The 15,162-nt window shown below is 37.2% G+C and overlaps 1 protein-coding gene across 3 annotated transcripts in view; it reads left to right on the top strand.

Moving 5' to 3' along the window:
* The window catches only part of KMT2C (lysine methyltransferase 2C), a 194,876-nt gene that overhangs the window by 112,289 nt on the left and 67,425 nt on the right, over positions 1 to 15,162 (top strand). For 2 of the 3 annotated variants that reach the window (XM_065666832.1, XM_065666830.1), the window contains 5 exons: positions 1,393 to 2,132; positions 9,008 to 9,127; positions 11,544 to 11,660; positions 14,200 to 14,301; positions 14,477 to 14,581. In XM_065666832.1, the coding sequence (XP_065522904.1) occupies positions 1,393 to 2,132; positions 9,008 to 9,127; positions 11,544 to 11,660; positions 14,200 to 14,301; positions 14,477 to 14,581 (1,184 nt within the window). The remainder of the gene's footprint in view (positions 1 to 1,392; positions 2,133 to 9,007; positions 9,128 to 11,543; positions 11,661 to 14,199; positions 14,302 to 14,476; positions 14,582 to 15,162) is intronic. The other variant, XM_065666833.1, reaches the window with a different exon arrangement.

The following is a 15,162-nucleotide window of genomic DNA, read 5'->3' on the forward strand; positions in this document are numbered from 1 at the left end:
CACTGGAGGTTTATAGTAAAAAAGACTATTGCTATCCAGATGCAGTCACCCACACTTTCTCTTCAAGTCCTTTTTGTTTGTAGCTGCAAATAACTGGATTGGATTAATTTCCCCATGTGTGCTTTGAGGCACACTGTCGAACTGCCCTCCAGTTTCTATACTTTGAGGTTGTAAGTCCACAAGTATCTTTGGTTAAGGTTTTCTTCTTTTTTCCCTTTGTAAAGGAAATAAAATTTGTTTAATAAACAAATGTACGCATCAGGACAGGGTGTGTTGCAGTAGCTGATCATTTGTGTTCCAGGACTAAATCTTACCAATCACACGTGAAGTACCAGCCAAAGAAAAGAATACAAATAGAATGGTTTCTAGATCAAGTCCTCTTACTGTGTTAGTGATAGATACCAATGGCAAAGAACTTTCCGGTATGTTCCATCCACTCATGTCTGATGTTAGAGGGTATTTGCTGTAAGAGGAAACAAGAAACCTGAATTTAAATCCAAAGCAAAAAAAATAAATAAAAAAAAAAAATCTTGCAACTGATAACTCTGTTATGCATCACATCCTGTGTTATAAAATCCATGATTTAAAACTATCTGTGAAGACACATTCATAATTAAATGCTAAGCTTTGAACTGTGGAGGCTGAGGAGGTTGTAGCAGTGTGAATTTAAGAAGAGTGCAAGCGTAGTAGAAAGTAAGTGGCCTGTAAGAGAATCAGGGTCCATCAAAAGAAGATGTGAGAAGCCAAATCGAGAGCGAAGAGGGTTGTTCTCCATGGGAAGAATATAAGACTCTGGAACTCCTTGATGAAGGAGGTTGTGCATGAAAGGTGCTTATTTGGGTCAAAGGAAGGCTAGACAAATATTTTTGACAGAACTCCATGAGACATTAGTAAATTAAAAAACAGCATCAACTGTTTACATTTCCTGAAGTCTGAAAGAGTGCTAGGAGGAAAATGTTGGGTTTTTTATTTGTACTTGTCCTGTTCTTAGCTGTCTGCTTTTTAGAAGTGTTGGGACAGTTGCTTAAAATACTTTAATTTATGCTAGCATACATCTCCAATATGCAGAAACTAAAAAGGAGAAGCTTTTTCTTCTGCCTACCTGGAAATGTGTGATTATATTCCTCAAAAATTAATTTTAGGTCTGCTCTCTCATGATTTACTCTGCTGTGTGTCCAGGGAAGAAAAATAATGAACTAAAAGCATAGGCTACTATAAACATAGGTACAAAGAAAGATATTTATGAAGTGTATTTTAAACTACATATTAAATTGACTGAAGTAAAGGGCTATGCATTTGGTGTACTTGATGTGTACCAAGTATACTTGTTGACTGGTATACCCGTGTAAGGTTTTCTTTTTTGCACTGATCCTTTAATGTGGTTGTACTTAGTTACAGGCATATCACCAGAAGAAAAGGCTGCACAACTGGAAACAGAAGTCTCTGTTGAAATTAATTCAGCTGAAGTGGAAATGTCTCCTAAAAAGACACCAGCATCTGGTGACAGTCAGACTGAGAAAATGATGGAAGTGATGGAAGGTGTTGAAGCTGTAATACAGCAGGAGTTAGACAAAAAAGTGGAAGAGGCACAGCTGCCACAGGGTAGTGTGGAGTTGTCGGAAGTATCCACAGTAGACTCTCGGTCTCTGCCTTCAGTACCTGAGACCATGACTGTGATGCCAGAAATACAGGAGTCTGAAAATAAAGGAGATACTTGTATCCCTGTAGAACAACAACTGGAAATAATAAAAGTGCAGAAAGACGTAGAAAAAGGAGAAATACACGAAAATTCTGACACACCAGCTCTTCTAGAAGTAGAAACTACTTCTGCAAATGAAGGTGTTGCAAATAAGTCACCAGTTGGAGACAAACCCATAAAATCACCAGCTGAGACTTACCCCTCACTTCCCGCATCCGTTAATATAAACAAGACAAATGTGTCTTCCTCACCAGATGTTTCGTTAGACTTGCATTCTGCACGAGATATACAGCACAGTCAGCCCCCAGCATTACCTTCCACAGCTGGAAGTGCTCTCCCAACAACTTACGTATCAGTTACTCCAAAAATTGGCATGGGAAAACCAGCCATCACCAAACGCAAGTTTTCTCCTGGAAGACCCAGATCAAGACAGGTAAGCATGTGGAGTGTTTCATTATATATTCATGAAGCACATAGTTCAAATTTCAGTAATAATGCATTAAACTCACCTGGTTTTTGGACATAACATGCATTTATTCTCATAAGTGGAATGTGTAGTGTGTTTCTTCAAGGAAGTAATTTCATGCTAAATAATTGAAAGGTCAGACATCATAAAGGTTCTCTCGTGAGATTTGAAGTTTCTTCCGGTTCGTGCTTAGAGTGAAATAAAAGAAAGTTTGTTAGATTTCCTCATACATATGCTACAAATGCAGATACACATACGCTGTGCATTTTAACTTGCCTCTTAATAATTCTTATATTCCATTTATTTTGGCTAGTAGTTTCAGAGTCTGTTGCAAAGTACCCTAAACTGTCTTTGTAGAAAAACCCACTACAACTGTTTCTGTTACACTGCGAGAAATTTTCTTGATTGGTATTTTTAATGGTGTTATAAATAATATTGTGGTTTTGGAACATTAGCAAATACCATGCAAGAACTATCTGGTACAAATGGTTGTGGTTTGAGTAGGATTAAATTTGATAAGGGAAAAGAATCCTCAAGTCTGTCACTTTCTGTGACATCTTGCTCCCTATTTGAGTTGTATGGAAAACGGTTCATCATTCTGAGAATTTATTTTGTGTTTGCAAAATTGTATATGAAAAGTATGTCAGTGTGACAAATTAGTGTTTCGTTTCTGTTCTCATGACAATTTATTTTTAGCCTTTGGGGCTTCTAGGTTAATGACTTCATGCTTTTCTGAAGATTGCACAATGCTTTCCATTTTTACGTGTTACCTAAGGGTTCAGATTCTTAGTTCTTAGTAAAAGGTATGAGAGAGTGTTCTGAAAGGGTTAAAAGTATCTAATAAAGGCAACAAACATAAGAAATTAAATTTAGAAGGTTTTAGAGTATCTCTGGGTTGGTGGGGTTTTTTTTTTCACCCATATAAAAGCATGTCTAAAAATATTTCTTAATACTCTGTACCATCTTAAAAGAAATTATTCCCTCATCCATCTCTGGATCCTGAATATATAGCTCCTCAACTTTGTAAGACCCACACTTCACTAGAGTCAGGGGAATCCATGTGAAGGAATAGTTTCTGATTTGGATTTCTTTCCATTAAATTTAATATATTGTGCTGGGCAGTAGGCTGAATGAAAGGGATAACTTTCTTCAAAATCTCTTAATACAATTGGTAATAAAATATATTTGAATAATTACTCAGTTTTGCTGTCTAATACAGTTATGCATAATCTGAAATTGTTTCCTATATTAGATCTTAGTAGTTTGCATTTTTAATAGTCTTTAGTGATGTATCTGCAATGCTACTGCATCATTCATACTTTGCAAGGACTAAAACCCTGTCCTTGTGAAAGGACACAAGCCCTGAAAACTATATTCTGCTTAAAAAGGCGTCATGAGTCCCTTCCAGGGCAGGGCTTATCAGTGTTGCTATCATTACCACCCCTGTCTCCCCTGTCGTTTATGCAGGCATCACTGCTTTGGTTAGAAACAAAAGAAGCAGGAGAAAATCCAGCTTCTGATGAAAAGGGGAGCTATGTATAAATCAGTCTGTAGGTGTAGTTGGTAAGAATTGCTTTGGCTGGTACAAGCTTATTCCACTTTGGAGAAGGTATTTTTTCTGTGTCAGCAGAAGAACTCCTGTAAGTAAGGTGCAGTTCTACTAACATGTGTGTTAGGATAGTGTATTATCCATACCTTCAGCTACAGGGAAGCTTTAAATCTTCATTCAGCCCAGTGATAGGACCATCTCTCTAACAGCTTGGCATCTCTGACTTCCAGTGGGTTTCGGTTCTCATGCTGTTTTATTCCTGTTATCTAACTCCACAGTAGAGCTGAATTGGTTTCTACATGTATCTGAAACTCAGTTGTTTATACATCAGAGATACTCACTAGTAGCTACCTGCTTGATAAAGTTTTTACAGTGCTTTATTCAGAGTTGTGTCTGTGCAGTGTTTTCTCCATGGAACATGCAGATTCTTCACCCTTGCCTATAAACTGCAGATTTGGAGGCAGCACAAATCTTTCATATTTCTTTTCTTTCATATTTCTTGATCTTTCATATTTCTTTTCTCTGAAGTAGTAGTCTGAAAAGACATTATCAGTAAGTTTATTAATGACTAATCTGACATATTTCTAGTTTGAAATAAATCTTCACAAGGAAAATAGGTATTTTTTTTTTCTGTGGAAGCATACTTTAAATGGTATTGGCTATATATTCTAGGTATCTGAGTTGAACAAATTTGAAATAGTTGGTTTTGCTACAGCAAGTTGAACTGAAAAGCATAATATGAAGTCAGTAAATGGAGGGCATTGCACCATATTGTAAGAGACTGGTAGGTAAGGAGTTGAGAATGGTCTGTAGAATAATACTGAAAAGAAAATAATAACCTTCTACTGCCTTTGTTATACCATAAGTATTATTTTAGGATGCATTCCATGGAAAATACTATAATTAGAGGTATTTAATTTTAATCATGAAGATACCAGTGATCATCTTTCTGGGTGTTTTAAGGATTTTCTGAAACGACGCTGAAAAATGCAAAGCACCATGATGGGTTCAGATTTGATATATGTTCGTTCTTGGGTATTACAGCTTTTTTGCTGTTTTCAATTACATGGTACTACTAAGTGTGTTGTTGTAGTGGTAGATGCTGGGGAAAAAAGATCAAAAAGTCTTTTTCAGGGATTGGGTTTTGTTACTGGTTTTGTGTTTGGGGTTTTTTAATGAGGGGAGCTATATTTTTAACTGGTTAAATTATGTTCACAACCCTAAAATTAAATCAAATACTAAGTTTCAGATCCAGCTTTGTGCATTTGCAATTGCAGTAGATTTCATAAAGCATTAAGCAGCTAAACACAGTCAGTGGTAATTTAGTGAGATCTCCTTGCTGACACTGGGTTTCCTTTTGTTATAATTTACTTGCAGCTGTGTTGTTCAATTTTGAGAACTCAAGAATATGATGGAGAATTAGAACTTCCTGTTTCTGTCACAGTACATAATTATTGCTGTGGTTCTGATATAAATGAACTGAAAAGAACTTTCTCTTCAGTGTTGTGTGGTAATAGGAATTAATTAAAAGCCAAAATATAATTAATGTATCTCTTTGATGTAATTCATTTGTTCATAGTATTGTGGAAGTGTGTGTTTTTAATTAAGTTTATCTGACCAAGAATTCAAATGGTTCTGATCTACAGTAAAGCTTGGATTAAATTTCTAATTTAATTCTTAACAATATGGTTCATGAATCATCTACAGTTCATTTTGTTTTCCAAGACCAAGTATTTCATATTCAGGTTTACTGTTCTATTAGCTTTATAATCTTTTAAATATATTTAATCATTAGAAAAGTGTATCTTTTTAAAAGGAAAATAATATTTTACGTCCTGAGTAAAAGTAGGTAGGTTGAGTTGTTAAGTGTTTTCAGCATGGTTGAGATCTCCAGTTTTGACCCTTAGCCAGCATGTTGCTTCCTTTATAGATTGATGTAAGGATTGTTTCTGCAATACATGTATCTTTTGCGTCGCTGTACAGACTTTGAGTTTTCCATATTGTAAGAAGTTACTGACTATTCATTACGAATTTTAGGGTAATAGGGAAACTAACTAAAATTCAGTGGATGTTTTAACTTTATTATGCTAAAATGGAATGTTCTTTGATATTAAAATTATGGCTAGCATAGTAAAGGTGAATTTCCTATTGCCACAGAGCTGCTGATGTAATTGCTGACTAAGGTGACAGTGCTTAGTAAGAACATGAGATTTCAACAGAGAAGTGGCCCATAAACTGCAGTGCTCTTGGTACAACAAAATCAGACTTCAGTCTCACCATTTCTTCATGGTGGAAGCCGTTGTGGGTTCAAAGAGTGGGATTCACCCAAGCGCAGTGTTAAAGGTCTGCTGTAGTCACCTCGAAGTTCCCCTTAGAGCCACTGGAGAAAACTAGGAGCATGTAGGCTGAGACTAATCTGACCCCTTCCACCCCATGTGTGGTGAGTTGCCCTCTGCAAGCACCCATTTCATTTTGGTGGCCACACAGGATGCCATGGGGTAGCCAGCATAGGTAGAGTGGTGCGTGTTCTGTTGGAGTCCGCCCAGGAATGTGTTTGTGTAGGTGTATCAAACCGCTGTGTCTGTGGCAGTTTGCTTGCTTTCTTTACCCTGGTTTCTGACTTGGTGCGGTTGTGCCCGTGTTCTGCCACAAATATTATGCCCTTATGTTCTGGATGTGAGTATCGTCCCTCTCTAGGTTTGCAGGTGCAGAAGGTTTCTGCTTAACACTATTTCCCTGTTAGAGGTTGTTGATCCTTTTGATCTGATGGGTTGTCTGCATGGTAACCATCTAACTGAAGTAAAGTAAAAAACTGGGATAGCAGCACCTTACAGTTTAAGTACTTTAATCAAGCACACTTAACTGTAACCCAAGTAAACGTGAGCAGTTGCTGGCATTAGCAGTTCAGCTAGAGTAGTTTTTGAAGCACCTTGGCAGAGGGGGAGACAGTGTTGAGCAGTTGAAAACACACAGGTAGTCTTCGGGGCACGAAGCTGTTCGTAGTTGTGTGTCACATTACCACCTTGTGTAGGCAGAATTGTGTTGACTTTTTTATTTGTCAAATGTGGGTTGTTTTGTTTGTTTGCTTGTTTGTTGGGGTTTTTTTTGTGAACTCTTAAGTGCTAGATTATTCATATTCCCTTTCCCATGCAGGCGTAGCTGAACTCCTAGAAAACAGATTTATAGTGAATACCATCATGTCCACACTGTGGGTGGTACCACTTGGACGATGCTGGCATTTTTAAAATACAACTGTTAAGCATAATTAGGCTTTTAGGTTGCTGAAAAACTTTTCCTTCTGGATCCGTTGTGCCAGTTTGAATACTGAGCCCTATGAAGACAGGCTGAGAGAGCTGGGCTTTTTCAGCCTGGAGAAGCGAAGGCTCTGAGGAGACCTTAGAGCAGATTCCAGTAGCTAAAGGGGCTGACAAGAAATCTGGAGAGGGACTTCTGACAAGCACATGTAGGGAGAGGACAAGGGGAAAAGCTTTAAGCTGACTGAGGGGGCATTTAGATGAGGTATTAGGAAGAAGCTCTTCACTGTGAGGGTGGTGAGGCACTGGCACAGGTTGCCCAGAGAAGCTATGGCTGCCGCATCCCTGGCAGTGTTCAAAGCCAGGCTGGACAGGGCTTGAAGCAGCCTGGTCTAGTGGAAAGTGGCCTTGCCCATGGCAGTGGCTTTGGATCTGGATGAGCTTTAAGGTTGCTTCCAACCCAGACAGTTCTGATTCTATCTGAGCAGCCATACGTTACTGCCTACCCAGCTCAGCAAGCAGAAGGCATCATAGGAGCTTTTCCTTATCTGCTCAAGTCTAAGTGAGATGTTGGCTTATACTCATCTGAGCTAATGTGGCTGTGCCTTACATGGATTAGCGAGGTCTTGCCCATGATCATTCTGGCGTGAAATGGGTTAAGGAGTAACCCTTTCTTTTTTTTAAAGTCAGCACAGCTGTTAGTAAAATAATCTATTTACAGTCGGAGATGAATGTATGTTTTGAGGAGTTGTTGATTCCAGAGAAACTGTATTCCACACATTCTTGATGAAGACTGTTTCATTTCAGGAAAAAAACCACCATGTTTTGCAAAGCTATCTCATTTTTCTGAATGCTTATTATTCTATAGACCAGTATTCAAAGGTGTAAATGTGTTTGGGCTTGCCCATGTGCACAGTCATGCATGTGTGAATAGTTCGGACTGTTAGTATGCATAAAGTAATTCCATATCATCTGTATGATTCTACTGCCAAATGTAATTCTCAAGAAGGTAAACCTACACTTTTCATCTTGTTTTACATCTATCTCATTTTGGTATTCATTATTTCTCACTCTCGCAAACTTAGATTTAGGAAAACATATTATTGTTTATTTTAATGTGTAAAATTAAAATGAAGTTATTTCTGATGGTTATCTCCTGCAGTCTTTACTCAGGGTTTTCAGAAGTCTTCCTCAGATTTTAGTGTGTGTGAGGAACTTCAGTGGGCTTTTTTCTTCACTAGCTTAACATTTTTCACTTATTTTTGCTGTATTTCTTGTGTCAGAGTTATGCAATGTCTCACCATGATGGGAACTGTATAAATAGGGGTAATAATTACTTTAAAAGAGTTTGTTGGTATGCCATATGGATGTTTATTATTGCTTGTATATAATAACATATTAAAATTTGATAGCACAGTGTAACATGAAAACACTGGGGTGGAAAAAAACTTAGTGGGGTTTTAGAATGCTTTATTTGTGTCAAACGGGCAGGAAGGAGATGCTTTGTTAATTACCATGGCTATTTTTATTTTTTTTTTTCCAATGGTTTCTTTATATTCCCTTTGTTTCACACACTTTTTAAACCAGTTGTTGCTGTGATTGTCAGTAGTGTAGACTCAAAAGTCAACTAAGGCCATCTGTTCTCTGAAAATGTGATTTGAAGTATAAAAGAGTGTTATCATCTCAAGCCACTGTCGTCTTCATTTGATGCAATAAAATTTAGGGATATAATTTGTTGTTATGGTTGCTTGCTTTCGATTTGTATTACACTTTGTTTATAAAACTCATTGTTGTACTTAACTGTCAGTTGGAAGTTAATACTTGTTTTAGTGTATGTTTCAATGAAAACCTAAACATTTCCCACCTTCCTCTTACTCGATGAACTAATTGACTACCTAGGTTAACGTAGAAATGCCTATGCCTGCATGTGCTTTGCTTTTCGGATTTTTTTTGTTGCTTGCCTTTTTCTTTTTCTTTTTCTTTTTTTCTTTTATGTTGCGAAGTTTTATACATCTATTTTCTCACCTGCCGTATCCTAGGGGGCTTGGAGTACCAATAATACAGTCAGCCCACCTTCCTGGTCCCCAGACATTTCAGAAGGTCGGGACATTTTTAAATCCAGACAGCTTCCTGGCAGTGCCATTTGGAGCATCAAAGTGGTAAATAATCTGAATTTATTTTCATATCCATTGCTATCTTTCTGCTGTAGAGACTAGTGATGAAATTCTGTATCTCACAACTGAATTTATCTTCCATTCTATTACTGTTTAAGGCCTTTAAAAGTGATTGAAACTCTGGAGCTTTCAGGCTAAAAAAATGTGTGCTTTCCAGAGTGTACAGTATGATGGCATTGCCTAGATGCAAAGAATAGTTTGTATTGCCAGTTTTTCATGTGTATGGAGTACTTCACTTTTCGTGGTTGGCTTTACGTAGCTGTCAATATAAATTACCTGAGAAGGAAAATGTCCTTACTCCTGGCAGTAAGGTAAGCCAGGCATGGAAAGGAGCAGATATCTTGAAGGGTGGCTGTGGAGAAATCTTGAAGAGTGGATGCAAAGCATCGTTGTTCTTAGCTTATGGGGGAATAAATAACAACTTTCCTACCTGATTAGATGGACCAAAGCTCATATCCACAGTGATGTTTACCATTAAAAACACATAAAGAAGCTAAGTGGAATTATTTTTAAATAAAGGCAAAAAACTAAATGATGAAATTCTGACAGATAGCTGTAGCTTCCCAACGATTTATTTTCATCTCACTTTAACTCTCATCCTAATTTTATTTTAGTTTGACATTAGCTTAGCTTTTGCTGCTTTAAGCATTAATTTTCAGCTTAATATTCAGCATTAACATCGATATAAGTATGTGCTTATTCCTGTTACTAGTTGTGTGAAAATAACAATACTGATACCTAGTCTGAAACAGATGAAATAAGACACATTCCAGAAGAGTTTGCATTTTAAACACCTGATGCTTGTATGTCTGTGTGTCCATATGTATTAACTCCATGTATATGTAAGGACAACATTTTTTGTTTCACCTTAGCGCATATAAATATATAAGCCATCAGTAGCATCCTTCTTTTCACTTCCTAAAATAACATGGTGTAACATTATCTCGTTCTGTAAGAGTAAGTCAGTTTAATTTCTCTTTCCCTTAATAGATGGATGTTAATAAAATTTTAACATCAGGATGCTTGGATTTTCCTTTAATTATGACCATAAACTTCTATATTTTCTTTAAAACAGGAGTTGGCATATTTGAAAAATACTGTTGCTAATATTGAACCCATAGTGCTGCTTTCCATCTAGGGAACTCCTGTCTCTGTCAGTAAAGACTCTTCATGTCTGTTGGCGACACCATCCCCAGAGAGCTTTGTGGTTCCGTCAACACTATTTTATTGAGCAAATGTTTTGCCTTGGTATTAAAAGTAGTTTCCAGCAAATGTTTGGATCCAGACACTGTATCTAGAAACTCTATGGATGGAGTCAGGCTGCATTAGGAGCCAAGGTTATTCACAAATTTGAAATGCAATATATAATGTCATTGCTTAGTTTGTAATAGAAAAAATGCTTATTTGAGTATACCCTGTAACTATCACCAGATACACAGATCAGAGGCTCTGAAAAATGTTGTAAAGATGTCTAGTATACCACCCAGAACTTGGGGACATTGTGAATATGTTCTTTTTCTCTCTGGAAGTGATTAGAGAGGCTTAGGGATCCCCTTTGTGTTTAGTTCATTTTGAAATTTAGAGGGAAAAAAAAAAAGATTTACTTGAACTAGTTCACAGTACTAATACCAGCTAATTATTATTATAAACATACTTGCTTTTCCACAGTTAATTGTAGTGGAACATACTGTGAATACTCCAGAGCACACAACACTACAGCTGTCCATCTGCATCTAAAATAAGGAAAAAAAGGTGTCTAAGGATATATGTATATTTTGTAGCATAAACATCATGTTGTGGGGAATGTTGGTCTGAGTGTAATTGGTATAATTAATATAAAAAGCTCTCAGTTTATCTAATGAATTAAGAGCTTTTGTGGAGCCAGTTCCTACTTCACTTTGGGAGCAGGGTGGAGTTCTAATAAATACCACTTTTTGCTTGATTATTCATAGCATGAGCAAAGCATCTATGATTGCAAGTAATCAAGTGTCCAGACCCTATTCAGAAGTCCCATGTTTGAGCTGACTGTTGAAAAGAAAAGCTAATCATAAAACAGAGGATATTTATTTTGAATACGTTGCAACTGGGTGGGGGGCGGGGGGTAAAACCAACAAACATTTCCATATTTCCAGTTATTCCTGAGCAAAAAAATAAACATGTCTGGTTTTGACTGCTTTCTCACTGGTGATAAAGGTGGTCGCATTTATGTCATGGAAGTAGTTAAAGGTATTTCACAACAGTCTGTGCAGGGACTCAGTAACTATGTCCTAGTGTGCTCATACTCACTTGAAATCATAGGGTGGAGTTTTCTCATGCTTTTCCCTAGATGCGTTGAACAAGTTTAAATCCCCTATAACAAAAGAACTTCAGGTTTCATTTATGTTTTTATCTTATTGAATAGGGCCGTGGATCAGGATTCCCAGGGAAGCGGCGGCCACGTGGTGCAGGTCTTTCGGGAAGAGGTGGCAGAGGCAGATCAAAACTTAAAAATGGAGTTGGGACTGTAGTCATTCCAGGGGTAAGCTCATTTATTTTTAAGTCATACTGCAATCTGTTAATGTAACATAATTTTATTCAGCTATAATTCTTGCATTAAAATACTGTATAAAACCAAAGAGTGCTAAAAAGCGTAAGTATTTGATAAAACCTGGCTGTTACTAAGTGTTTGTGATGAAGAACCTAGGGCACTGTAGCTTAATGGATCTGAAGCAATTCTATGCTGATCTTGCCACTTGGAGGCACACCTCTTGGGATTCTTTGAGTATTCCTTCTATTTCCTGGGGTGGAAAACATGCTGGATAAAGGCATGGAAGGCATTCTCAGTGGAAGAACACAAAGGGGGAGAGAAAGACTTGTAACAGCAGCCGTAGCATGATCAAAGGTTCTCTAACTGATGGGACCAAAACTGAGCACTGGGGGAAGAATGCAAAACAAGAAGAAGCTTAGAGAAGGAGACACTTCATGAGTTTGTGGCTTGGGGACTTGCTGAACAGGAGGTGGTATCTTTGTTTTGGGCAACCTGTGTTGGGCTTTCATAAATTTGTCTGTTCATTTCTAAAAATTCTTGGAAACCATATTAAGCTTTCTACAGCTCATCAGCCTATTGTTTTAAATTGCTGCCTGCTTGTTTCATTGCCTGTGCTCTTAGAGAAGAAGCAGTGGAGACTTGTTTTCTGTTCACCTCCTCCATCCATATCACTCAGTTTCTGTAGATATCCATAACTCTCCTCCTTTTCGTTCCACTCTTTCCTTGCTAGTCTGGAGAATCCCAGTACAAGGTTTTCCTTGCATGGAAGGTTTTCCATCTCTTTGACCATCCCAATCAGCTGTTTTGTCACATTCATTTTTTTTTTTCCTTTGAAAACTTTCCTTTGCCATTTTATAGCCCAGCACTCAGCTTTATGAAGTTCTTGTGCAGTTCACAGTTGTCTTTTGGCTTTTACTACTGTGAATATTTTAATACTGTTGTCAAGTTTTGTCACTTCGCTCCTTGCTTGATTCGTCAGATTGTGCAAAAGTTTGTTGAACACCACGGCCTGTTAGGAGACATTCCCTATTGGATTTCCACTAGTTCTGTTTTCCCACAGAGAAAATTAATAACTTACGTCACTCTTTATTTTGTGTCTTGCGTCAATGTAGGGGCCATTCCTCTAATTCTATGTCAATTTACCTTTTTTCAAGTAGCATTGGTGAAGGACTTTGCCTAAAGAATTTGGTAATGAAGTAAGTTATGTCAATTAGGTTTCCGCTTCCCCAGGCATGTTGACTTCTTCAGTGGGCCCTGATAGATCATGATTCACTATAATTAAAGCTTCCTTGATTCTTTAATAAAAGATTATATCAATGTGGCTGCAAGTTCTCTGTTGTGATCAGTTGTCAGATATTGTTTAGGACAGTGCACAGCTTCCCTCCAGAAACCTTTGAGAAAATGGCTTTGCTGTCTCCCATACAGCACTGAAGTGATTCTGAGCAAGTCATTGCTCACTTCAGCTGATAGTTAAACTGTTTCATACTGAAGTCCTTTTAAAACTGTTAAATCTTACACAAGTCTTGGTTTGCTCCTCATAAGAAGAAAGATTTTGGTATGAAAAATGGTTTGAAATCTGGAGTGCAAAAAGTTCATAAGTTTTTTCCTCCTATGGACTTGTCGTCTTTGAACATTCTGTTCGGTTTGATTATCAGTCAGCCCTGCAGATTTTGGAAGGCATCCTTTTCCTCATGTTCAGAAAAGGACGTATTTGTTTTTATGTCTTTACAAAGTAATTTTCAGCCTCTCTTTGTAGCCACTTTTTTGTCTTCATATACAATCTGAGTTTATACAGCACGGTGCTACTTTTTACTTCCTGTATAATAATTTCTGGGAATACTCTGGTATTTGTGATCTTAGAAAGGAGCAAATGTCTCTGTCATCGTTCCCTTTTAAAGCTTTGGATGGTCAAGATTCATAAGCAAATATGTAATTTTAAACCTAGAAGATGAATTCCACTCAGGCTGGTCTTAGGTACCTTAGTGATCTGGAGGCATTCGTATCGTTAGTTTGATGTTACAAAGCGCAAACTTGAGCTTCAAGAGAAGCTGAGTTTTCTAAAACATATTCTTAAAATTTTTTGTAACTGAACAGAAAATACTGAGTTAGGTAAGCTGCTATAAAAGCAAAATGGACCTCGCTCTCCACAATTTCCTACAGAAATTTGAACCTTTGACTTGCCAAGTAAGTGGCAACTTCAGAGTTGCAGAGCAGATATGTGGCTCTTCCATTTCCATTTTAAAGTGCAGTGGGGTAGTGTGTAAGGGTGGACAAAGGAGAGGAAGAGAATGTGTCTGTAAAACTGAAACGATGATGATGCTTGTACTGATGTGAAAATGTCAATTAACATAGTAATTTCTGATGGTGGTAGGTTTTTCATGAAAGTTCATACTGTATGAATAAATACCTGCAAAGCTGATATTCTTTGGTACGACTAAAAAGGTGAAATATTTAGAGAATGCTTCATCTTGTCTTCTGTCTCAGAATATGTGATGTTCTTGCAGTTCATGTTCTGTGGTTTTTTTAATAGGTCACAACTATGGATATTTCATCTAACAAAGATGAGGAAGAAAACTCGATGCATAATACAGTCGTCCTCTTCTCCAACAGTGACAAGTTCACTCTCCATCAGGTTAGGATAATAGTCACTATGTTTTCATTTTGTTTCTCTGCTTTTAATTAGAAAATAGTAAACGAATGTCCTTGTTAGGAGTTTAAGTTATACAGCAAGCTGGTTGGATTTTACAGTGTTTCCAGAATTTACTGTCTGGCATGTTTTGAAAATCAGCTCTTCTCTCTTATTTCAGGATATGTGTGTGGTTTGTGGGAGTTTCGGCCAAGGCGCTGAGGGCAGGTTGCTTGCCTGTTCTCAGTGTGGTCAGTGTTACCATCCATACTGTGTCAGTATTAAGGTGAGTTACATAAAATTTCTTTGTTATACTGTTTTCATATTGTACTTTAATAGCACTATGGTGCCTTTGGTTTTATGGTAATTAAGGAAGTCATTAACTTGTTAGATATTCATCAGCTAATGTGACCATTATTTATATGCAACTTGTGAAAAGACTTTAATTAAATGTCATCTTATAGTATGCATTGACTCAAGAGAAATTAACCTTTTTGTAATTTTGCAACCATAAATAGTACTGATTATCCAGCAGTTGGTTAAAATAACAGTTTAAGATATAAGCTTAAAACCTAAATACAAGCAGAATTAAAAACAAGGGGAAAAATTACACTGCATCTTCATTTACTAGGGACATAAGGTTTAGTTGATTCAATTTGTCTGTTGGCTGTCAGAATTGACAGCAGTTGGAGTGGTTAATTAATACATTTTGCATTCATTAGCCTAGGAGAGAATGTGTGAAAATTAAATTTGAATGGTATGAGATGACTTAGCAAGCACATAATAAGCTATTTATTGCAATATATACAGTATACACTCTTTATTGTTTTATCATATGAGCACATCTGTGCAAAACATGGCTTTACT

The sequence above is a fragment of the Lathamus discolor genome, chromosome 2 (assembly GCF_037157495.1).
Source record: "Lathamus discolor isolate bLatDis1 chromosome 2, bLatDis1.hap1, whole genome shotgun sequence".
Taxonomy (NCBI): domain Eukaryota; kingdom Metazoa; phylum Chordata; class Aves; order Psittaciformes; family Psittacidae; genus Lathamus; species Lathamus discolor.